The 26,155-nt window shown below is 38.8% G+C and overlaps 1 protein-coding gene across 2 annotated transcripts in view; it reads left to right on the top strand.

Annotated features, from left to right (window-relative positions):
• The first annotated feature begins 23 nt into the window (after positions 1-23).
• The window catches only part of Naa35 (N-alpha-acetyltransferase 35), a 58,524-nt gene continuing 32,392 nt past the window's right edge, over positions 24-26,155 (top strand). For both annotated transcript variants that reach the window (XM_076173360.1, XM_076173359.1), the window contains exons 1-4: positions 24-158; positions 7,166-7,239; positions 16,888-17,033; positions 19,757-19,980. In XM_076173360.1, the coding sequence (XP_076029475.1) occupies positions 97-158; positions 7,166-7,239; positions 16,888-17,033; positions 19,757-19,980 (506 nt within the window). In that variant the 5' untranslated portion in view covers positions 24-96. The remainder of the gene's footprint in view (positions 159-7,165; positions 7,240-16,887; positions 17,034-19,756; positions 19,981-26,155) is intronic.

The raw sequence follows: 26,155 nt of genomic DNA on the forward strand, positions 1-26,155 counted from the left end.
AAATCATGAGCTTTTAAATGTTTACAATAAAAACAAGAAATCTAAGATTCCTGAAATAGACTTTTAAGTCCGTGAGGGGTGTAAACATATGTGATCATGGCAGAGAGAAGCTTGACCGATTCACCGCAAAGTACGGGAGACTGTGTACCAAGTTTAAGGTTAGTTAATAATGTTATGATTAAATATTTTTGGATGAATTTATTTGATTCATCACCAGTATTCTGTGTAATACTTGGAGTTTAAGACCTCCGCTATGTTGTTGAAAATCATGACATTTCTGATTTATGTGGATGTGTTTTGCTCAAATTTGGCCTTATTTGACAAAAATGTGAATGATAATCATTGAAAAAAAGAAGAGACGAACAGGAAACAAGGAAACCACAATAAGTGCAGCTGCATGTATTACTTAAAGATATTAATAGCAGGATGGCAGCCACACAATTCCAACAAAAAATAAATCATAGAATATAGACTTTATCATAAAAAATATTTACACAAATATGCAGCATATATGTCACTCAACACACCCACACACAATTACACATAAATGTAAATAGACATCCACGTGAAAGTGACAAGGTGTCCTCAAATATAAGACAGGAACCAATGACAGATACCTGTTACTAAGTGGTCTTGGTGTATCATTCTGTATGTCGTAGAAAATATTCGGTAAATTCTTGGAAGTGCACACCCACATGATATAGCATTAGCAAATTAAATATTGATTTTGTAAAGTATGATACATCCACATAATGTATGTTTTTATTGACAGAAATCAATAACAGAAAAGGTTTCTAAAAGCTATGTACCTACATACATAGCCACTGAGGTTCCTTGAGGTGCCATCTTTATTTTGATAGGTGCGGTGGTCACAGAAGTTAAAGTATTATAAATTACTCTATTCTAACCTAACCTGCCTAATCTAACCTACATTTAGTAATACAATATCTGTAATTCTATAAGTCATCAGGGTCTTCATTGTCATCGTTGTCATCAGGGATGTTGACATTTGGTTTTGGTATCATATCCAATTGGACTGCAGGGTATACAGAAGTTGTATTGCTTTAAGAAATTCATGAATCTCAGCTCCGTAGCACTGTTTTAATAATATATACCATGCGAGGTATTGATGGAGATACTGAGGGCGTATTCCAGATCCTATGGTCGCAGCCTCATTCACTAGTGCATTTGGTTTTAGCGGGACTAGACAGACAACATGGTGTCTCAATCCTATGATCACAGCTTCATCCAATTGTGTATTTGCTTTTAGGATTTTTTTTCCACTAAGAAAAATATATACTTCATTGATGTACTATAATTTACAAAATTAATATTAATTTTCTAATGCTGTATCATGTAGGTGTGCACTTCCGAAAAAAATCTGTATCTTCTCTGTACAGCCCATTTTCAAAGCCTATCAACAACTTTACCTTCATCCAGAAGTGCAGCCTTAAGGGGCTGACACTATGGTTCCAGACTTACTTATTATCTTTATTTTTGGGTTTTAGTGGTCACCCTCTTTTGAAAGTGTAAACCTTCCTACATGAGTTTTGTTATCTTCTTATTGAAGTCATTGTTATAATTCTGTTAGATTGTTAATAATTTTTATGTATATATTTTTTCTGTAATTTCAAGTTTTTAAAGCATAACTTCTCTCAAATAAGATTTTTTCAAGATAATTTCCATATTTCTCAAGTTATGTGGTACAATTCTCAAACATGCCATCTCATCATTTTATTGGACTGGGATACAAACATTAAATGCTTATCTGATTGATGCATTTCTTATTCTGACGTTTGTCAAGGGCTCAAATGTATTTTATATTGTTTTTCAAATGCTAGGATCTTATTCTTTTTTTTTAGAATAAGATCCTAGCATTTGAGGAGGGGGGTGAGGTAGTATGTGTGAGCAAAATTTGATGCAGCCCGAAGGGATTTCTCCCCGTCTTCTCCTTTTATGCATGGGAGGACGGAGAGAGGGGGTCGCCGATTTAATGAAGCGGCCTTGCTGTGGATGTGCTGTGTCTTGCGACACTGCTTCTGACCCAGGGCAGTGGACAGGGTGCAGGGATGACCCGTCATCCGGGAGGTGCTAAGATAAGAGGGAGGGTGGAGGGGTGTGGAGTGTATGCAGGGATGGAATGGGTTGGAATGATTTTATGCCTTTCTTTTTTGGCTACCTCCCTTGTAAGGGGGAAAAAGCCTTGGTATATGTATGTATGTATGTATAGGATCTTATTAGGGAGGAGGCATATTTTGTAAATGATTTTTGCCTTAATTGAGAGCTAGTGAGAGACTGAGTTAAGTCTAGAAGATATATCACATATACTTAATTTATAGTCTAGAAGATATATCACTTATACTTAATCTATAGTCTGAATGTTTTATATTGTAGTCTGTATATAATCAAGTTACAGTAGTCTAGTTTAGAAGTTAGACAATTATGGATCAATGTCTTTGCTGTGTCTGCACATAAGTATATTTATATAGATACTGTATTCATTAGATGACACATGGTTTCACAGTAATATATGTCTCTTCAATCTATATACTAAGAGCCTTTTCCTCCTTATAAGAGAGGTAGCCATATATTTCTTAATATCTTATACAGCATTTGTCATTGTTTTTTCCCATTGGAAAAAGAAGCCAAAAATTCTGGGCCTTGCTTTTGATATTCACATGATCTTCAGCCCATATATCAATGATTTGATTGTGAACATTATCAAGAAAATAACCATGCTCAAATCAGTCACAAGCACAGTGTTTGGACAGCAGAAGGAAACTAATCAGTCTATAGATGGTTCTTGAGGACCACACTATGGCATGGTTCCCAACAATTTAGAAAATAGATGCCTTGCCCACCATACAAAATAAAATATTGAAAATAATGGCATGATGAACTAAAACCACCCCAACAAAACACACAGAAATCAAGGTCTTCCGTATAGAGCATCAGAAGAAAATGATAGATATACAGTTTTATACAAGAGCCCTTAACCCTGTCTACTGGTCTCATTGCATCACACAAAGCCAACTGAAAAAAAAATGCCATAGCAAAATGCTACATAAACATCTATAACAACCTTCTACCAATACCACACAACACACCCATACAAAAACACATGTACTCATAGATTGCAAAACAAGTATTATGACAGACCCCCTAACGCTCTCCTTCATCAAACCCTTCCAGAAAAAGCCCTCCCAAGAGCACCAAGAACCACACTTGACTGCATTCAGGTCATCATCTAGCACTAAGTACAAACACAAAATATAGAAATACGGAATAGGCCTGACCATAGAAACAGACTGCCCCAGATGCAACCATCACAAGAGTACATGACCAAGAGCAAAAGTTTGAACAAGAAAAAGAAACAAGCCTAGCTCAGAAAGCAGAGATCAGTAAACAAGAAATGGAAAGTGAAACTTTGACAAGTGAGAGAAAAAGTCTTCTCAATATAATAAAAAAACAAGGATAAGTTGAAGGCAAATGAGGATAAGAGTAACTCAGTAACTTTTAAAGAGGTCATGAAGCAAAAGAGAAGAGAAACTGATAGGCTAGAAGAAGGAATTGTGAAGATTATTTAAAAAGAATGAAACTTGTCAGAGATGTACTTGACAAGACTAGATGTGTCATACCCTTTGGATGGTGAGAAGACCACATCACATCATGGAAGATATGCCAGGGAATAGGAAATGCAAAAGGTTAAGGGAATTACCTCTATGATTCTGGGTAATGATTTGGATGGAATAGATCAGATTGATAATGTTTAGGGTAGGCCAGTACAAGAGAAATGGTGCACATCCTATGAAAATAAAATTCAAATTGTAAACCATAGCAAACAAAGTAATGAGCAACTCATGGAAATTAGCACAAAAATATTTGACCAATATTTGGATTAAGAAAGATATAAGAGAGGAAGAAGTGGAAAGACATGGAAGCTTGTAGAGGAAGTTAAAGTGCAATAAATATATAAGTATATAAATGTGGATGAAAGATTTTTTTTTAGAAAGTTTTCAATAAGAATGTGAGGAAATTATTTAAATTAGATATTCAGGAAGATTTAGATAAATTACAGCAATGGTCTGAAAAGTGGCTAATGAAATTTAACACAAGTAAATGCAAGGTAATGCACATAGGTAAAAATAACAGCAAGTACGATTACAAGTTATTTGGAAATTCGTTAACAAAAGTGGATAGTGAAAAAGATCTCGGCGTAATTATCAGTAACGACCTCAAATCATCCAAGCAGTGTATTTCAGCCTCTGAGAAAGCAAATAAGATTCTGGGATTGATTGCGCGATCTTTTGATTTCAAAAGTCCATCACTCATTAACAAGCTATATAAATCGTTAGTTCGTCCACATTTGGAATATGCTGTTTCCGTATGGTCACCGAATCTCATTAAAGACATTGACAGACTGGAAAAAGTACAACGGCGAGCCACAAAACTGATTCCAAATATCAAAAATAAATCATACGAAAATCGACTTAAGCACATGAATCTGTTTTCCCTAAAAAAGCGTAGACTCAGAGGTGACTTGATACAGGTCTTTAAGATTTTAAAGGGAATTGACAACATCAAAAGTGACCAAATTTTCACATTGAATGAGAATTAGACAAGAAACAATGGTCTCAAACTGTCCGGAAATAGATTCAATTTGGAAGTAGGTAGAAACAACTTTGCCAACCGTGTAGTTAATGAATGGAATAAACTTCCTGCACAGGTAGTGCAATGTAGTTCAGTTCGAAGCTTTAAGAATCATTTAGATAAATACCTAAGTAAGATGCTGTAATTATTATAATTTATGTTATATTATTTGTTTTTGTTTTGTTATAATTTGTCTGTCTGATTTTCATTTATTATTAGTTATATGTCAATTTATTATCATTTACTATTTACCTGTTTGTTTGTTATTCAACTATACCAATGCATTTATTTATGTATTTTAATTGTTATTTACATTGTTATAGTTTTAATTTATTATTAATATGATTTTTTTTTTTTTTTTTTTTTTTTTTTCATCCGACCTAGATATGGATCAAAAGGTCTCCTGTCGGCATGCCTTGCCTTTGTAATCCTTTGTAAAAAAAGAGGAGGGTAGTATTATACAGTAAACACTACAAGGAAACTTAAGTAGCCTATGTTAATGAAGATAGATTACTATCAGCCAGGTTGGTTGGCGATAAATGACTACTTGAGGATAAATGAGTGATATTTTGTTGTTTAGTGGATACCAAACTCCCCAGAAGCATTGATCTACAGTTAGGGAACAATGGATGCACCTACAAGAGAAGATTGGAAAAGGGCTAATATGGTACTAATTTACAAGGTTGAAAGTATGGAAACACCATTATATTATGGGCTGGTATCACTGACCAACTTAATAGTGAAATTATGTGAAAGGATTGTGAAAGATTAATGGATCAGGTATTTTGAAGAGATGAATATTCTAACAGACAGTCAATTCGGCTTCAAATCTGGAAGGTCATGTGTGTCAAACCTTTTAAGCTTTTACCTGAGAGTGATGTTCTGAAAGGGAGAGCAGTGGGTGGACTGTGTGTACAGCCTAGTGAAGGCTTTTGATAAAGTACCTCAGAGTTGACTTATGTGGAAACTGGAGCATATTGGAAGACTAAAAGGCAAACTACACAAATGGGTGAAAGAGTTTTAGAAGGGAAAATACAGTAGAAAAGGATGAGATACTGGTATTAAGTTGGAGAGAAGTTATGAGCAGAGTTCCACAAGGTTCAGTGCTTGCACCAGTAATATTTCTTGTTTATGTCAGTGACATGATGGAAGGTACAACAAGCTATGCCGACATGTTTGCAGATGATATAAAAATCATAAGAGTGAAAAACAGGAACGCATGTAGGCTATTGCAAAAAGATCCAGATGCTATTTTTGCATGGAGCCAAGAATGAGAAATAGATATGAATACCAAAAAATGCAAAACACTGGAAATGGTCAATAGCTGCTAAAGCCCATTTCTTAATTATTCCTTGGGAAGTAACTCCATTACAAAAGCAAAAGAAAAGAAAGTTTTGGAAGTGTTGATAAAAGACAACCTCTCACCTGACAGACATCAACAAGATTGTGGGAGAGACATATGGATGGCGGCAGAAGATTGAAATGGCTTTTGACTGTATGGATTAAAAGATGATGAAAAACTTAATGAAAATCTGATCCATCCATGACTGAAATATACATCTGTGGTGTGGTCCCCACACAGAGTGAAGGATATAAACAAGATTGAGAGAATACAAAATAGAGCAATCAGACTGGTCCCCAATCTGGCAGATAAGCCATATGAGGAAAGACTAAAAGCACTGTGTGTGCCAACTTTGAAATATCAAAGAGAAAGGGATGATATGATTACATTATTCAGGTCACTAAAGGGAATAGATTACATAGACAGAAGAGATCTCTTGATTAAGGATAGGAGGACAATGAGAGCAAATTGAGGAAGACTATATATCTAAAAGATGTGAATAAATACAGTTTTCCATATAGATGCATAAATACTTGGAATAGCCTAGAGGGTGGTATAGCCCAGTATGTAATAATACATGAATTCAAATCTAAATATGATAATTAGAAATCAAGGATATAGAATAAATTGGAACTGTGCATGTATGTATATATATTTATTTAATTTATGTGTTATTTTATCTTTCTTATTAATGTATTTCTCATGTGATCTTATTAATTATGTTATCATATTTATTTTTTCTTTGTCCTACTATCCATGCTCCTTGTTACATGTAAAAAAGAATGTATCTCTCAATAGACAAGAGAAATATTAATTGTAGTAATAGGTGCCTCAAGTCTCACTGCAGGGCCACCACTGGCATGTACCTGTCACAGGTCCAAATGAGACTCAAGGGCATATAGATTGAATATAGAAATGGATAGAAATAATATCAGCTTTTGAAATAGCTGAAGATAGATGTAAGAAATGAAACATATTTTTAGGTAGAATACTTTGAGAATTATCCACGTTCTGCTATGAGGAGTTATTAGTGTGTATGAAAGCCAAAATCTACAAATAATTCTATTGATATTTACTGTACCTTCAACTGTATAATGGAGGTTTTATGTTATGTTCTGTGATACAACAGGTGTGATACCTTAGTATATGAAATACTTTTGTTTTTTGTTTCAGCACAATGCCTCCAAGGCCAGAGGTGACATATAATTGGCTTGAAATTACATCAGAATATTTTGTAGCTACTAAAGGTAAGCATTTCCAGCAAAGTTCTTTTATATTTGTTTACATTGTCTGGGGTATTGGCTGCTTGTTATTGTGGCAAAGTAGCATGCAGTCGATACTTTAGGGTCTATATGGGGCGCCCCTACGGACCAGAGCCACACATCATTTTGTCTATGATAGAAGAAATTCTGTTCATAGAGAAATGATGACACTTTTATGCTACGACTGTCCCTCCGTTATGCTGTCCCCCAACCCCTTGTTGCTGTCCTGTACCATTTCTCTGAGTATTCTCTTTCTGTGATGGGGGAATTCCCTGTGGTGGGGGAAAAGAATACTGCCACCAAGTTTCCCACTTGGATCGTAAGAGGCGAGAAGAAAGGGACGGGGAGAGGGACTAGGCATCCTTCTCCTTGTAGCCCCAAGGGGCAGATTCCTAAAAAGAAAAGGAAAGGCATAAGGGGTGCTGGAGGGCCTCGGGCCAGCACCCTAAGGTTTGGGTCTTTTAATGTGCGTGGATGTGGTACAGATGAGAGTAAAAGGGAAGAGATAGGTAGTATGTTTGTGAGAAGAAAGATGGATGTGTTGGCTTTGAGTGAAACTAAGTTGAAAGGGAAGGGTGAGTGTAAGTTTGGGAGTGTAAGTGGGAGGGTATCAGGAGTGAAGAGAGGGCGAGGGAGGGAAGGGGTGGCTATTCTAGTAAGTGAGGAGATAGGTAAATGTGTAGTGGAGTGGAAGGAGGTTTCCTCAAGGATAATGTGGATGAAGGTGAAACTGGGAAAGGAGATGTGGGTCTTTGTAAGTGCATATGGGCCTGGCAGTGAGAAGAGCATGGAAGAAAGGGAGGCCTTTTGGATAGATTTAAATGAGTGCATAGAGGGTTTAGGAAGAAATGTCAATGTAATAGTACTGGGAGACCTTAATGCTAGGGTGGGAAATGGTCCAATCGATGGAGTGGTTGGGAAGTGTGGAGTTCCAGGAAAGAATCATAGTGGAGAGTTGATGGTGGAAATGTGTCTAGAAAGAGAGTTGATGATAGCAAATACAGTGTTTCGGAAGAAAGTCAAGCATAAGTACACATGGGAGAGGGTGGTGGAGGGAAGGGTGGTAGATAGAGCGCTAATGGATTATGTAGTGGTAAATAGGATTATGATAGGAAGAGTTAAGGATGTACATGTGCTAAGGGGAGAGGGTGGAGGAATATCAGATCATTTTTTGGTGGAAGGTAAGCTGAGAGTGGAGGATAGATGGAGAAGGAGGAAAGGGACAAAAGGTAGGGAGGTTCTTAGAGTGAACTCCTTGAATGAAAAGGAAAAGGAGAAGGAGTACGAAAAGAAGCTGAAGGAGGAGTGGGAGGGAGTAAAGGATAGAGCAGAGCTGGGTGTGGAGGAGGAATGGGGATGGTTCAAGGAGGGAGTCTTAAAGTGTGCAAGGATGGTGTGTGGAACAAGAAGGACAGGGGGAAATAGAAGAAAGGGTAGTGAATGGTGGGATGAGGAAACAAAGAAGGTTGTAGAAGAGAAGCGAGCTTTCACAGATTGGTTACAAAAGAGGACAGGGGAGTCATATGAGACGTACAAAGAAAAGAAAAGAGAAGTAAAGCAAAAGGTAAAGGAGGCAAAGAGGAGAGCAGATGTGAAATGGGGTAGGAGTATGACAGAAAATTTTGAAAGTAATAAAAAGATGTTTTGGAAAGAAATTAAGAGAGGAAGAGGCGAATCAAGTAGGGAAGAAAAGGTAAAAGGTACAGATGGAGAGATGATAATGGAAGAGATGGCAGTGAGGGGAAGATGGGCAGAATATTTTAGGGAGTTGCTGAATGTGAAGGAGGATAGGGAAGGAAAGATAGCTGCAGTGGGAAATGCGAAGAAAATGAGAGTGATGAGTGAGGAGAATGGAGGAGAAATAAGGAAGGATGAGGTGAAGGCAGTTGTAAAGATGATGAAAGCAGGTAAGGCACCTGGTCTGGATGGATGTCATGCAGAATGTCTGAAAAAGGGAGGTTCAGTGATGGTGGACTGGTTGGTGAGGTTATTTAATGTTTGCTGGAGAGAGTAGTGCCTGTATAGTTCCTCTTTACAAGGGAAAAGGGGACAAGTGTGAATGTAGTAATTTCAGAGGGATTAGCCTGTTGAGTGTAGTAGGGAAGGCTTATGGGAGGATCTTAATTGAGAGGATTAGGAGAGGAACAGAAGGAGTAATTGGTGAGGAACAGTGTGGATTTAGGACGGGTAGAGGTTGTGTAGATCAGATCTTTGTGGTAAGACAGATATGTGAGAAAGCTATAGGAAAGGGGAAGGATGTTTTTTGGGCTTTTATGGATCTGGAAAAAGCTTATGATAGGGTAGACAGAAAGGCACTGTGGGAGGTTATGCAGATTTATGGGATAGGAGGAAAGCTTTTGGGAGCTGTCAAGAGTTTTTATGAGAGTAGTAGAGCATGTGTTAGGATTAGAAATGGAGAGAGTGAGTGGTTTGAAGTAAAGGTGGGACTTCGTCAAGGATGCGTTATGTCGCCCTGGCTGTTCAACTTATACATGGATGGGGTGGTGCGAGAGGTGAATGCTAGGGTAGTGAGTCAGGGATTGGAGATGGTTAAAGAAAATGGAGAAAAGTGGGAGGTGAGCCAGCTGTTGTTTGCGGACGACACTGCGCTTGTGGCAGGGTCAGAGGAGGGATTGAGGAAGCTGGTGGCAGAGTTTGGGAGAGTATGTGATAGAAGAAAGCTGAAGATAAATGTGGGTAAAAGTAAGGTGATGAGATGTACAAGGGGTGAAAGTGGCAGTAGACTGGAAGTGAACATTAAGGGAGAGCGACTGGAGGAAGTGGATAGTTTTAGATACTTGGGTGCAAGTGTAGCAGGAAAAGGTGGAGTGAAGGTGGAGGTAGAATGTAGATTGAGAGAAGCGAGTAAATGCCTTGGTGGTTTAAAGAGTGTAATGAGGAATAGACATTTGGGAATGGATGCGAAGAGGAGACTGTATGAAGGAGTGATTGTGCCAACAGCACTGTATGGGGCAGAAACGTGGAACATAAGAGAAGAAGAGAGAAGGAGTTTGAATGTGTTTGAGATGAGGTGTCTGAGAAGTATGGTGGGGGTTACTAGGCTGGATAGAGTGAGAAATGAGGAGGTGAGGAGGAGAACAGGGGTGAAAAAGGATTTGGGAGATAGGGTTGATGAAAGAATATTAGGATGGTTTGGACACATGGAAAGAATGAGTGAAGAAAGACTAGTAAAAGAGGTATGGAAGGCAGATGTGGAGGGAGTGAACATGAGGGGACGTCCTAGGATGAGGTGGATGGATGGGGTGAAGGGGGCTTTGGGGAAGAGGGGAATGTCTGTTGAGGAAGGAAGGGAGAGGACGGAAGACAGAGGTGAGTGGAGAATGGTTGTATATGATTGATGTTGTGACTGCATGAGGAGAAATGGGCGGGGGGGTGGGGGGTGGGGTAGTATGTGTGAGTAAATTTTGACGCAGCCCGAAGGGATTTCTCCCCGTCCTCGCCTTATATGCAAAGGGGGACGGAGAGGGGGGGTCGCCGATTAAATGAAGCGGCCTTGCTGTGGATGTACTGTGTCTTGCGACACTGCTTCTGACCCAGGGCGGTGGGCAGGGTGTAGGGATGACCCGTGCTCAGATGAGAGGAAGGGTGGGAGGGGTGTGGAGGGTATTTAGGGATGAAATGGGTGGGAGTGTTTTTATGCCTTTCCCTTTTTGGCTACCTCCCTTGGAAGGGGGAAAAAGCCTTGGTATATGTATGTATGTATGTACATTGATAGCTGGTGTTTATTAATTTCTTGTATTAGCATGAGAGTATCTAAAATTTGGGTGTGGTTTATTCTTTATATTTTAAAATGTAGGCTTCATGGGATTAACAACATACTGGAATCTGATGCATAAAATGCTCAGTATGCAGAAATGAGAAATAATTACCTAGCAGCTAAGGATTAAAGCTATTGTTATAGTATGTCTTGAGCTCAATTCATACAGATTAATTATAAAGGCAAACCATGATTGTATATACCTAACTGTAATATGTAGTATGTGTGAGTAAATTTTGACGCAGCCCGAAGGGATTTCTCCCCGTCCTCGCCTTATATGCAAAGGGGGACGGAGAGGGGGGTCGCCGATTAAATGAAGCGGCCTTGCTGTGGATGTACTGTGTCTTGCAACACTGCTTCTGACCCAGGGCGGTGGGCAGGGTGCAGGGATGACCCGTCATCCAGGAGGTGCTCAGATGAGAGGAAGGGTGGGAGGGGTGTGGAGGGTATTTAGGGATGAAATGGGTGGGAGTGTTTTTATGCCTTTCCCTTTTTGGCTACCTCCCTTGGAAGGGGGAAAAAGCCTTGGTATATGTATGTATGTATGTACATTGATAGCTGGTGTTTATTAATTTCTTGTATTAGCATGAGAGTATCTAAAATTTGGGTGTGGTTTATTCTTTATATTTTAAAATGTAGGCTTCATGGGATTAACAACATACTGGAATCTGATGCATAAAATGCTCAGTATGCAGAAATGAGAAATAATTACCTAGCAGCTAAGGATTAAAGCTATTGTTATAGTATGTCTTGAGCTCAATTCATACAGATTAATTATAAAGGCAAACCATGATTGTATATACCTAACTGTAATGTGCAAGAAAAGAGGATATTTTCCATTGTTGTCATTGATCAAACTTAGCCCTAAATTAATTTATATTTGTAATTGTAACATTTGTAATTATATTTGCAATATTTGTGGTATATATCTATCTTTATACCAAGAGCTTTTTCCCCCTGATGAGGGAGGTAGCCAAATCAAAGGCACATACCTGCTCCCACCCATTCCATTTCCCTCTACCACCCCTTCCTCATCTTAGCTCCTCAAGGATGATGGGACATCCCTGTAACCTGCCCACTGCCCTAGGTCATAAGTAATGTAGTAAGACACAGTACATCCACAGCAAGACCACTTCACTTAATCAGTGACCCCCTCCACCCCTCTCTGTCCCCTCATGTAGAAAAAGAGAAGATGGGGAGAAATCCCTTTGAGCTGCATCAAAATACCATTCACACATAAGCACCCCAACCCCCCATCTTCCACCCTTACCTTCCTTACATAACAGTATCATCTATACACAGTAGCTCTCCATTCATCCCTATCTCCTGCCTTTTCCCTTTCTTGCTCAACAGACATTCCCCTCTTTCTCAACGCCCTTCACCCCATCCATCCATCTCATCCTCAGTTGTCCCCTAAAGTTCACTCCATCCACCTCTGCCTTCCACACCTCTTTTACTAATCTTTCTTCATTCATTCTTTCCATGTGTCCAGACCATCCCAATACTCTTTTACCAGTCCTGTCTGTCATCTCCATTTCCAAGTATATGTCATGGAGGAATGGAAAGTATCATGAGTAATAGTTATCTGAGGATGGGTGCAAAGAGAAAACTATATGATGGGGTGACTGGTCCTTTGGTACCTGGAATGTAAGGGAGGCAGAAAGGAGAAATTTAGATGTGTTTGAGAGTATGGTGTTGGTTACAAGGATGGATAGAGTGAGAAATGAGGAAGAGAGTAGGGGTGGAAAGGGAGATGGTAGAGAAGATTGATAAAAGAACACTGGGATAGTTGGAGCACATGAAAGAATGAATGAAGAATAGCAAAAAGAGAATGTGGAAGGCAGAGGTGGATGGCATGAACTTGAGGGGAAGAGCAAGAATGAGATGGATGGATGGGGTGGTGGATGCCTTGGGTAAAATGGGGATGTCTGTTTACCAGGGAAGGAAAAAGGTAAGAGACAGATATGAGTGGAAAATTATCATGAATGGGTGATAAACTGACATAACCTGAAGGGATTTCTCCTCATCTTTTCTGCATATATGGATTAAGAGGGAGGGTTGCCATGTAAATGAAGCAGTGGGGTTAAACCAGCCTTGGCTGTAAGGTCCTGTTATGAATGTGCCAAGTCTTAATGCATTGCTTCTAACCTGGGCATTGGGTGTGGGGAAGTAATAGTCCTTCATCCATAAGGACCCAAGATAGAAGGGAAGGAAATGGGTGTTGGAGGGGTGTGGGGTGAGTGCATGTCTTGGTTGGCTACCTCCCTTAATTGGGGGAAGAGGTCTTTAGGCATGTTTTTTTTCTCCAGGACATCTCTGATGTGCAGATGGGGTTTGTAAACTTTACATACTATATGAAATAAGGGGGTAAATCAGCTTCAGCTGTCAGGTCCTACTGTGGAGATGCTGTGCCATGCTGCATTGCTACTGATTTGGGACAGGAATGGTTCTTCATCCACAAGGAGCTAAGATAAAAGGGAAAGCAAATGGGTGAAGAGTGGGTGCATACCTTGGCTGGCAGCTCTCTCATAAGGGGAAGATGCCTTTTGGTATATGTATGTGTTCTTGTGTGATGGTGACAGCTCCCAGTTCTTGGTGTACTTGTTGTGTTGGAGAATGTAGTGAATGTCAGATGGAACCATAAGTCGCATGTGTTGCATTTGATGGATGTGAGTGAAAACATTATTGACTTTGTACACATTGGGCATGTATGTAGGTGTATTTACCTAGTACTTTGTGGCGGGAGGAGAGCTATGCTCATGGTGACCTGCAGTTGTATCTTTCTGAATCCAGTTCTTTCTTAAAATCATGAATAGTTTGTTCCATGTATCTATTACTGAAAGCTCTTTTTTTTTTTTTTTTTTTTTTTTTTTTCTCCTCCTCCAGATCTCTTCTGAAACTGTCTTTCTTAAGTTTCTTCTTGTGTCCTCTTGTATGTTTATGGCTATAATGTGTAGGAGGGCAGACACCAGGGTACTGACTCAATTGTGTGAAAAAAATAGAGTAAAACCTTAGGGGATAGAGAAGGCTAATAGAGAGTTTCTGGGCCCAATGTGGAAAACCAGGTATTGGCCCCCTTGGGCCACTTGTGAGTGGTGTTGAGCATAGTGAGGCAACACCATCATTCTCTTGTCTTCTTTAATGCTTTACCAGCAGAGAAACCAATGGTAGGTTGGACACAGTACCTTTCTTACACCAGACAACTGTGAATCAAAGAAACATCTAATATTTGTGCCCTAGGCCTTACTGTTGGTACTCACATGACCTTCAGTCCACACATCACAGCTCTGACACTGAAAAAAGCAAGAAAATAAGTATACTAAAATTAGTCATAGACACAGACTTTGGACAACCGAAGGAAACTATAAGCAGCCTGTAAACAGTTCTTGAGAATTGTATTCAACAATTAGGAAAACATCCATAGACACCAGGGCTGTGCACTTTGGAAGGACAGGGAGGACATTTCAACCCCTCACCACCACCCCACCCCACCCTGGAATTTGGAAAAATTTTGATTGTCATATTTTCTGGTAACTACTTCACCAATTTTGTGGGGTAGTTACTAGAAAATGTGGTAGTTAGAAAGTTTAAAAAATTCCAGGTTGGGGGCAGTTGCCCTACCTAACCCAACCCAACCCCCCCTCTCAGAGGGGGCAGCCCTGGACCCCTTATAAACTATTTAAATCAATGCATTGTGAATAGTAACAAAATGCACCAAAACCTCCCCAGTAGAATACCTCACACAGAAACCAAAATGCTCCTCATTGAACATAATATGAAAATGATAAATACATAATTCCATACTAGAACCCTCAGCCCTAGTCAACCCATCTCAATACATCATGTAAGCACAACCAACTGAATTAGAAAAAAGTACACCAACCACATGCTACTCAGACATTTAAAACAACCTTCGACTACACATGACCAAAGATGGGTGTCTGTTTGTGGTGGTCCTGCAAAATGTACAGTGGAACTGCCCATTTTCAAGACCCATCAGTCCCCTTGGCTCCACCTGGGAGGATGACACTCAGTCTGTGGATTAGGTCTGAGATTGATATCTATCAACTGTATTTCTTACACTATTTCATACATGGAAAGCTGACAACAAGTAACTATTCCTCTCCTTGTACCACTTTCAGCCAGTGATGTAGAAACAGCGGTCCAAAGTTTCTTTGAAATCTATAGGATGCCCCAAGGACTGCTGCCAGCTTCTCTGGGACCACTTTCACTTTGTGAAACTGAATGCAACAATTGTTATTATTATATCACTTGCACTACACAACACTACACATTGCAAACATACAACACATTTACAGAGATCACAAAAGAACAGTACCAAGATGAACCACCTAACTCCCTCTTTCAACAAACCCCTCCAGACATTAGTCTTTATAGAAAATCCCCATAAAGAGAAGCAAGAACCACACTTGCATGATTGTATTTAAGTCACCATCCAGCACTAAGACACCAACACAGGATAGGTCTGGCCACATAAACAAATCAAGTGGTTGTAGACAGTTATCTAGGAATTGTAGGTCTCCTGCAAGAGATTTGGGACAGTAGATTGATTGATTGATCAGGAAATCTCTAATCTAATTCAGGAGGCTTCAGTTCCTCCAAATATGATCCAGTTTCTACATTAGTTGTTTGTTAGATAGTCTATTTTGTCAAAGAGTTTCTCCAGAACTTACATGATCCATTTTTTGGTACATATCAATTCCCCATGAATGAAAGCTTAACAGATATGATACACATTTCTGAATCAAATGGTTATACGTGAAGATGTTAATTTTTTCTAGATATTTAACCCATGTGTCTTTCATAGTCCTTCCATACAATTTAGCTATAATATTGGTGAAGAGATAATGGTCTCTAATTCAGGGATATCTCCATTACTTCCGCCTTTATAAATTGGCACTATTAGCCCTCTTCCAGTCCATCACCACTGTCCAGTCTTCAAATGAATGCACAATTACAGTCAACCCCCATTATTTGCAGGCTTAGATACTCAACCTCCCACAAAAAAAGAACAGAAATGTTCCCCTAAAACCCTTATTTCTATTGTTTAGCTACAGTATATATCCACAGACCTTACACAACTCCATGAACATACATTTTAAGATTCAATTATATAGATTTTGCTAACAAAAGAGAAAAGAGGAAATAAAGAACAGTAATTTTATTTTCTGAAAGAAAATATATATGGTACTACACATGCTTAGTGCAATATATTATGAGTTATGCCCTAAAGTCAGTAGTATATGCCATTTTCTATTAATGTAACTAAACATTTGAAGAAAATGTACTATGGTTTAGTGTTAAAGGGGGTACTGAATTGTATTGCACACTACATGGCTCATGTATGCTGAATATTAGTGTACAGTACTACTTTGTACATGAAAAAGGTACATACAGTTATCACCCTTGTGATCAAATTAATTGAACCAGGGGGTATTCAGATGTTGCAGAGATTTGGATATTGTTGGAGAAAACGAGTTTGGCAAATTCATGATCCCTGCCATCCCCCACCCCTCTCCACCCAAAAAAAAAAAAAAAAAAAAAAAGAATGTGTATATATATATAATATATATATATATATATATATATATATATATATATACTGTATATATATATACTGTATATATATATTATATATATATATATATATATATATATATATATTATATTATATACATATATATGTATGTATATATATGTATATATATCTATCTGCCTATATAACAAAGGCATCTTTCCCCTTGTAAGTGAGGTAGCCAAGTCAAAGGCATGCACCCATTCCACCAAGGGTAATGTGATGTTCATATTCATTGAAAGATTTTGTTATTTTTCAGATCTGAATTTAGGCGAGTTGCTGCATGATGACTTGTTTGGTTTATTTGAAGCAATGTCTGCCATAGAAATGATGGACCCCAAAATGGATGCTGGCATGATGTGTAATCGAGGGAAAAAAGTTCTTAATTTTGATCAAGCAGTCAAGGTATGTAGATAAGTTTTCATGTAAAACATAAGGATTAGAATGTATTTAGAATAAAGTATTATTGTTTAATGTTTAGAGTGGAAAGTGGTTTAAAGTGGAAAATATGCAATTTGAAGAAATAATTTTCTTTATATATATACATTTAGAAAGGTTTTTATCATCCATATTAGGAAAATGGCAGAGTCAGAGCATACATTTTGTCCTGACTACTATTTTCTTGGATCTTTTGTGTTTTAATGTAGATTGAAATTATGAATATGGAGTTCTTCAGGGATCTTTTTTGTATTATATTTGAGAACCTCTTGTCTCAACAATTAATGAGTGCAGATAGTAACTTCATCCTTGGTATGTAATGGAATGGTTAGATATATTGATAATTATTTGTAAATATGTGCTTATCAGTACTATATGGAAGCAAATTGAATGAACTAATACAGAAATGAGAAGCAAAGAAATTAATTTTTCAACCAAGTGAAAGATGGAAATATTGTGAAATATTACTTTATCAAGGAAACAAGATAGCAAGAACAACAACCTCTATCTACCTTTGCCCCAAGGACATCTTCCCCCTTATAAGAGAGGTAGCCAGTCAAGGCACACGCCCACTCTTACCCATTCCACTCCCATCCACCACCCTTGTTACCCTCTTATCATAGCTTCTCTTGGATGAAGGGGCATCCCTGTCTCCTGCCCACCACCTGGGTCAGAAACAATGCAGCAAGACACAGTACATCCACAGCAGGGCCACTTCACTTACACGGCAACCCTTCCTCCTTGTCCCCTCATATAGGAAATAGAGAAGACAGGAAGAAATCCCTTTGGGCTGTGTCAAAATATCAACTGTTCTCCACTCACATCTATCCCCTGCCTTCTCCCTTCCCTGCTCAACAGACATTCCCCTCTTGCTCAGACCCCTTTCACCCCATTCATCCATGTCATCTTTGATTGTCTCCAGAAGTTCACTCCATCCACTTTTGCCAATCTTTCTTTATTCATTCTTTCCATGTGCCCAAACCATCCTAATAATCTTTCATCAGACTTATTTGCCAGCTCCCTGTCCACCCCTACTCTCCTCCTGGCCTCCTCATTTTTCACTCTATCCAACCTTGTAATCCCTACCATACTTCTCAGACACTTTATCTCAAACACTTGGAGTGATGATTGGAAAGGACATGAAACCAGATAAGCATATAAATAAGATGTTCGGAGAAACCTACAACTTATTGAGAGCAATCAAAGTGGCATTTACTTATATGGACGAAGAAATGATAAGGAAAATACTAACTACACTAATAAGACCAAAACTTGAGTACGCAGCATCACTTTGGACACCCAGTACCAAAAAGAATATTAAGAAACTAGAAAGATTACAAAGAGTGACAACCAAACTAGCACCGACACTCGCCGAACTAACATATGAGCAAAGACTATCCAAATTGAACCTACCAACTCTGGAACAAAGAAGAGAAAGAGGAGATTTGCTAACTATCTACATAATAATGAAAGGAATGGAAGTTTTAGACAGGAACAACCTATTAGTGTGGGAAAACGGTAAAACAAGAGGACACTGAAAAAAATTGAAAAAGGATAGTTATAGAAAAAACTTGAAAAGGAACAGTTTCCCACACAGAGCGATAAATACATGGAACAAATTAGACAACAAAACAGTATGTGCTAACACTATACAAGATTTTATGATAAAACTTGATGCGGAGAGATACAAAGACGGGTCACCACGAGCATAGCTCCCCTCCCGTATATTACAACTAGGTAAATACAACTAGGTAAGGTAAATACATGTAAACTTCTCCTTTCTGGTTAACATATAATGAAGGGGTGGGAAGTAAACCAGCTCTAGCTGTTAGGTCTCACCATAGAAAAAGTCTCAATGAATTGTCTTTTACCTGAGCAGTGTGATGGGGGACAGGGATGACCCCTTATCTATGAAGTACTAAGGTAGGAGGACCAATGTTTTTGGATAGGTGTGGGTTGGGTGTCAGGTGGGCATTTGCTTTGATTTAGCCACCCCCATATGATTGGGAAAAGGCTCTTTTGTATGTATATATTATTACCTTTAAGTAAAAACCCATTTGAAGAGGTTTATCAAAATGTCGTGGCATATAAGATGCAGGAATTAGAAAGTTGTTGTTGGACTTATTCAATAGTGGAATCAAGAGTGGACTCATAACACTAGTACACAACAACATACCCTTCTCCAACAAAACAAAAGAAACCAAACAGAAACGGACAAACACCATAACAGAAGTAATTACACTCCAAACACTAAGAAAACAAGTTACAATGAGCAAAATGTACCATAAAAGACTCTGTCCACACATAATGTTTTTGCTGACTTGTCAGGAAACTCACTGGCTGAGTGGGTTAGGGCGTCATTACTTGTGGCGAGGGTCGAGGGGATGGCGGTTCGAATCCTGCCACCGGCGAAGTTGAACCAAGGGCATGGTTCATTAAATTCCACGATACAAAGTCCTCTGTAAAGGGCACCGTCCTAGCCTTCCAATGGGAGGAGTTTGTGACATTAAACCATATCATCATCACTTGTCAGCAGTTACCTTTCTCTGTCACAATATTTCTTCCTTGAGTGACCTATGGGCCTGTCCAACAACCATTGCCAATTACTTGAGAGCCATGGGTCTCCTACAAGAAAGACCAGGGGCAATAAACCAATTAATTATTTATTTATGTTTATCTTTTATATTCAGGCAGGAGTCCTGAAATTGAACAACTTAACCATGGAAGAGCTGGTGGGCATAATGGACTCAATGCTAGCCTGTCTTGCTACCTGGTTGGAAGGACACTCTGCAGCTCAGACCATTCTTACTTGTCTATACTTGCATAAACCCCTAAGTATAGAGGATAGAGCGCTGAGGGCATTTTCAATACAGATATTGAAATTGATAGCTATAATCAATAATATCGTGCACAGGTAAGTTTTGAATTTCTACTTTTAGTTTAGATAACAAAGAATTCTATGTGTGATTGTCATTTCTGTTTATTTGTAGATGTTTGTTGTGCTGGATGTTAGTCTCATACAATGCTGGAGATTAGTCTTTTGATTTGGAGTAATTCAGATTAGGTAACTTTCAAATTTAGTTTCTCATTTACTGCATACAGTAGTAAACTATTTTGGTTAATAGTGACAAATAGATGTTCTGGCAATGAATGGTAAATAAGAAACTGGATTAGATCCTTGCTAAAATGGCCTACAGCTTATGCTTGTATCATAATAATGTATATAACTTGTATCCTCCAGGCAATATCACTGACATTTTCTTGTCCAAATGGATTGCAGATTAAATGCAGTTTGATGTTTGGGTTATCTAGCTTCCTTCATTTAACCAAGGGTGTGGAGACACACATTGAAGGGTGGTTTGTCACACTAAGAAACCTAGATAAAAACAAGAGATTGGACTCTAACATTATGGCACACCTTGATAGCAGTGATTTTTGGAATCTAATTTGAATGACCTCCATTTTAGTGGAGCAAAGTTGCATTTGCATTACTCACTTGTGTTTTACATTGGCCCTAATTAAATTTTGATTCAGTTTTATGTCACAAATTCCCACTTGTAGATAGAGCTAGGATGGTGCTTCCTTTTGGACCTTAATAATGAACAATGTTGCCTTGAGTTCCACTGGCTGGAAACCTGCTGCCATACATTAGTCAGCAGTGTCCATGGGGCCCTCCATAGACCTCACTTGGAAGAAATGTTGCACTATTCTCTTTTTTGTGTAACTGCAGGCCCATTTCTCTATCATCGGATGGTAGTAGGAGGAAAAAGAGTGTATAAGTCATTGGTTTTCAGCTCTCATGTAAATAACGGGGAAAGAAAGATGCTTGAAGTTGATTGTGAGATATTAGGCCTGATGCAGGGACTGAGTGCCATCCTCTGGGGACTACACCTTCAGGTGGAGGCAAGGGTGCTGATAGGACTTGAGGATGAACAATAGCGAGATGATTTTCGCCAATGTCCATTTTGTAGGATCACCACTTGATCCCACATGATCCCTATCATTTGTCAACTGGCTTTTATCACCAGGCCTTCAAATTGGATAATCACACTAAACATCAAAGCAAAACTAAAATAAAGTAGAATGAACACAAGAATTAAAGAAATATTACAGAATTTGAATTTTGAGAACTTCCCATCCATAAGAAGAGCTGCAGAGTATATCAAAGGCACCATGTTGAATGGACACAATACACACAAGAATTAAAGAAATGTTACAGAAATTAAAGTTTGAGAACTTCCCATCCATAAGTAGAGTTGAAGAGTATATCAAAGGCACCATATTGAATGCAAGTAAAAGAGATCCCAGTAAGGCTGAGGAGCATATGTCAGAAGGTATATAATTGCTGTTGAAGCCATCACCTTTGCCCTATGCACTTGCTATGTTGGATCAGGTAACAATCACAATTGGGCATTGGAGAGAAGTGCAGGATTTTAACCCACAACTAGGAAGATTTCAGACCTACATTATTCTAATTGTGCCAACAGTGCACACATTCCAATGGATGCAGAAAAATAGCAAACTGTGCTGCAGTCCATAAACTGCTGTTTTGAAAATAATGATAATTGTTGCTGTGAGTTTTACTGACTGAAGATACTTTGTACAACCTATCTGCGGTCTACCTGCCAAAGGGATACAGAAGACAACCAAAAGAGGAAGTCATTGCATCACCAAGTTCAACACTACCCCCCAGGAGGACACTCAAACCCCACCTCCATAATTAGGTGCAGCCCTGAGGGCCCAGTACCTGGTTTCTGGATTGGGCCCAGAAACTTACTCCATTTGTTATATCACTCTTCTCCAAATATCTCTACCTTTATTATTCCTGTTTTTTTTTTTTTTTTTTTTTTTTTTTTTTTTTTTCCCCCCACATAAAGTCTATACTAGTGCCTGCCCTCTTACACCTAATAACCAGTGAATTAGAAACAAACCCAGGGCCATACACATGCCCAAGATGTATAAAACCAAAAGTCTTTTCACACATATCCATGAAATGTAATACATGCCACTCATGGATCCATGTCATATATGCTACACTCATCAACACAAACTAATACATATATAATGGGAGCTGCAACTACCACACAACAATTCATACATATATACCAAAGGCTCTTTTCCCCCTTACAAGGGAGGTAGCCAAAAAACAAATCCATAAAAACCACTCCCACCCATTCCATCCCCACATACTCCACTCCCATCCATCCCCTTCCCTCCCTCTTATCTTGGCTTCTCCTGGATGACGGGTCATCCCTGCATCTCACCCACTGGCCTGAGTCAGAAGCAGTGTCACAAGACACAGCATATCCACAGCAAGGTTGCTTCATTAAATCGACAACCCCCCCTCTCTGTCCTCTCATGCAGAAATGGAGAAATCACTTCGGGCTGCATCAATTTATTTCTCACACATACTCCCTCACTCCCCCATCCTCCACCCACTCCCCATCATGCATCACAGCATTATCCATACACAATCATTCTCCATTTACCCCTATCTTCTGTCCTCTCCCATCCTTCCTTAACAGACATTCCTCTCTCAGTGCCCCTTTTACCCCATCTATCCATCTCATCCTTGGTTGCCCCCTCATGTTCATTCCTTCCACCTCTACCTTCTACACCTCTTTTACATGTAGCTGTTTCAATTCCTACATAAACACAACATATGCATAGCTCTAATTCAAGAAACAAAATTAACACCATAATCTACACTACCTACATTCATATAATACACAACAGAAAAAAGATACAACACATAACACAAATGTGGGGTCATAACAATACACAATAGCATCCCCTCTATAACAAAATAAAAGAAACCAAGCACTTTTAGACACCGCAACAAAAATTTATATTACCCACCACATCAACCCCCAAGGCTACATCTCTCAACCACAGCCTCTCAACTCACTTACTAATCACATACAGACAGATGAGCTAGACAGACATCACCCAATTTGACATAACACACAAAACAACAGAAAAAAGACAAAAACTACTAGAACAAAAAAACCTAAACATATTAAACTCTAGCAAACTTTCCACTAGTCAATCTCCTTAACATAACCAAGAAGCAATTTCCTTTGACAGACAACATTCTGACCCTCCCTCCAAACACAAGACAACTTGGGGAGCTACACATGACCACCTCCACCAGTCACATCCCAATAAAGGTCACCATAGGTTCAAAAGGGAAAATAAGACCTGCATATGAGAGAACATCCATAAACAACAAAAAACAAATTGGCAAGAATATACATATATATACAAAGGGCTCTTTCCCCCCTTATAAGGGAGGTAGCTAAAGTCAAAGGCATAAATCAATTTCCACCCATTTCATTCCCCACATACTCCACTCCCATTCACCATCCCTCCCTCCCTCTTTTCTTGGCTCCTCCTAGATGACGGGTCATCCTTACATCTCGCTCACTGCCCTGGGTCAGAAGGAATGCAGCAAAACACAACACAGCCACAACAAGGCCGCTTCATTTACTTGGCAACCCCCCCTCTCCATCCCCTCATGCAGAATATACAGAGGAAATAAAGAAAAACTAATAGACCTTCATCATAGACCAGAATATACAAAGGAAATAAATAAAAACTTATAGACCTTCAACGTAGACCAGTTGCCATCCATAGATTGAGCATTGAATAAAATAGTAGTAATCATTTGAAAAGCAAGAAAAAGATGCATTCCTGAAAAAAATTAGAAAACGAACAATATTAAACCAAACAAGAAAAAGAACTATAGCAGCAATTTAACAAAAAGATTACAAAACAGCAATATAAAAACAAATGCAGTACTTGGGAAACAAATGACCCCCAAAAATGTGGAAAACTATTAAAAAAAAAAAAATAAACCCAGCACCAACCAGCAGCTGAAGGAATCCAATGAAAGATACAATCTCCAAAGGAGCAATAAAATATCATCTACAAACACTTCCTCAAAACAAGTTTCAAATCCACAAATCCTGAAAATGGGAAAATAATAAAGAAAAATATGAAAAAAGTAAACTAGACACAGATGCCATAACTCCCTTCTCCAATAAAGACATGAAGGAGGCAATAAAAACATTTTTATTAAAAACTCCTATGCTTAAGGCCCAGATAGAATCTCAAAGATCCATCTAAAGGAATCACCAACAGAGTATAGGCCTTACCACAGAGGCAAATTGTTCCAGATGCAACCATCACATAAAAAACATAGAACACTTCATCCCACACTGCCCCACCTTAGCCATATCTGAACAACAGTACAGTATTTCTTCCAACTGAATTATGGGCCAATCTGGTGGTTGTCTGATACATGGGAGCTGTGGATCTCCTGCAGGAAATACCTTGAGCAGTGGATCAGTTATTCTTAATGCTTTTTTTGTGTTGTTTCTAAGTTTTCTCTGTTTTCTTGCTTGTGCTGTGTATGTTCTTATCTGTTTTATACTGCCAAGGTGTGTACAGGTGTTCTAGACAGATGGTTTGTAGTTACTATGGTTAGGTATTTATTATTAGGTCATCTGCACATATATCAAACAGATGACCTTCTCACTTTGGATTTAGAGTGTAAAATTCACCTGTGAAAAGGTTAAAGAGTGTAGGTGATAGTATTGCTCCTTGGGGGACCCTATTATCTTTTGGTCTTTAATAGTTGGTTGTTTTGGGATGCTCTGTACTCTTTCCTAGCAAAGAACTTTATAAGTCATTCCTTGTTCTTGTTGTAGATGTCACTCTCAATTATATTTTTTGGTGTCTGTTACCACCATTACTGTTCTTTCTTGTGGTGCTATCTTGTTAAATATTTCTAATGTTTATTGAGTAATGCTTATGAGTAGAATGCTGGAGGAGTGGGTTCTGTTTAAATACATGTTGATTTGGGGAGTTTGACAGTTGTTTTTAGTCATTCCAATATCATAGCAGTATATTCAAAGGAAAGGTGAACGCAGCACTGGAAGAAAAGAAATTCTGTCACTGAATGGGAAAATTATGAATAAGATAAGGAAATGTACCTACTCTAGATAGGGAAAGACAAGAAATAAATGTGAAGCCCAGTATAAAATTTTATATATATATATATATATATATATATAATATATTTTAGTGCCCTGTCCCCCCCACTCTTAATACTGGCCTGTACCACTTCTCTGAATATTCGTTTCCTTTTTTTCTGAACCCTGTGGTAGGAGAGAAAGAATACTACCACTGAGTGTTCCCACTTGAGTCATAAAAGGAGACAAAATGGGATGGGGATAGGATCAGGCATCCTACTTTCTGTAGCCCTAAAGGGGATATTCCTGAAATAAAGCAAAGACATAAGAGGGTCACAGAGGAGTTTTCCAACCAGAATCCAAAGGTTTGGGTCTTTTAATGTGCGTGGATGTGGTACAGATGAAAGTAAAAGGGAAGAGATAGGCAGTATGTTTGTGAGAAGAAAGATGGATATGTTGGTAATGAGTGAAACTAAGTTGAAAGGGAAAAGGGGGAATTTGATTTTGGGAGTGTAGTTGGTAGGGTGTCAGGAGTGAAGAGAGGATGAGGGAAAGAAAGGGTGGCTATACTAGTAAGTGAAGAGATAGGTAAATGTGTGGTGGAGTGGAAGGAATTTTCTTCAAGGTTAATATGGATGGGAAGGGAGATGTGGGTTTTTGTAAGTGCACATGGGCCTGGAAGTGAGAAGAGTGTAGAGGAAAGGTAGGCTTTTTGGGAATATTTAAATGGGTGCATAGAGGGTTTAGGGAGAAATGTCAGTGTAGTGGTATTGGGAGATCTCAGTGCTAGGGTAGGAGATGAACCAATAGACAAAGTGGTTAGGAAGTGTGGAGTTCCAGGAAAAAATCATAGTGATGACAGTGGAGATAAGTCTAGAGAGTTGATGATACAAATACAGTATTTAGGAGAAAGTCAAGCATAAGTACACATGGGAGAGGGAGGTGGATGAAAGGGTGGTAGATTGGGCATTAATGGACTATACAGTGGTAACCAGGAGAAGAGTTTTGGATGTACATGTTCTTAGGGGAGACAGTGGTGGAATATCAGATCATTTTTTGGTGGAAGATAAGTTGAGATTGGTAGATGGAAAAGGACAGAAGGTAGAGGTGCTT

Source organism: Oratosquilla oratoria, chromosome 34, assembly GCF_046742065.1.
Source record: "Oratosquilla oratoria isolate Oo_2021 chromosome 34, ASM4674206v1, whole genome shotgun sequence".
NCBI classification, from domain to species: domain Eukaryota; kingdom Metazoa; phylum Arthropoda; class Malacostraca; order Stomatopoda; family Squillidae; genus Oratosquilla; species Oratosquilla oratoria.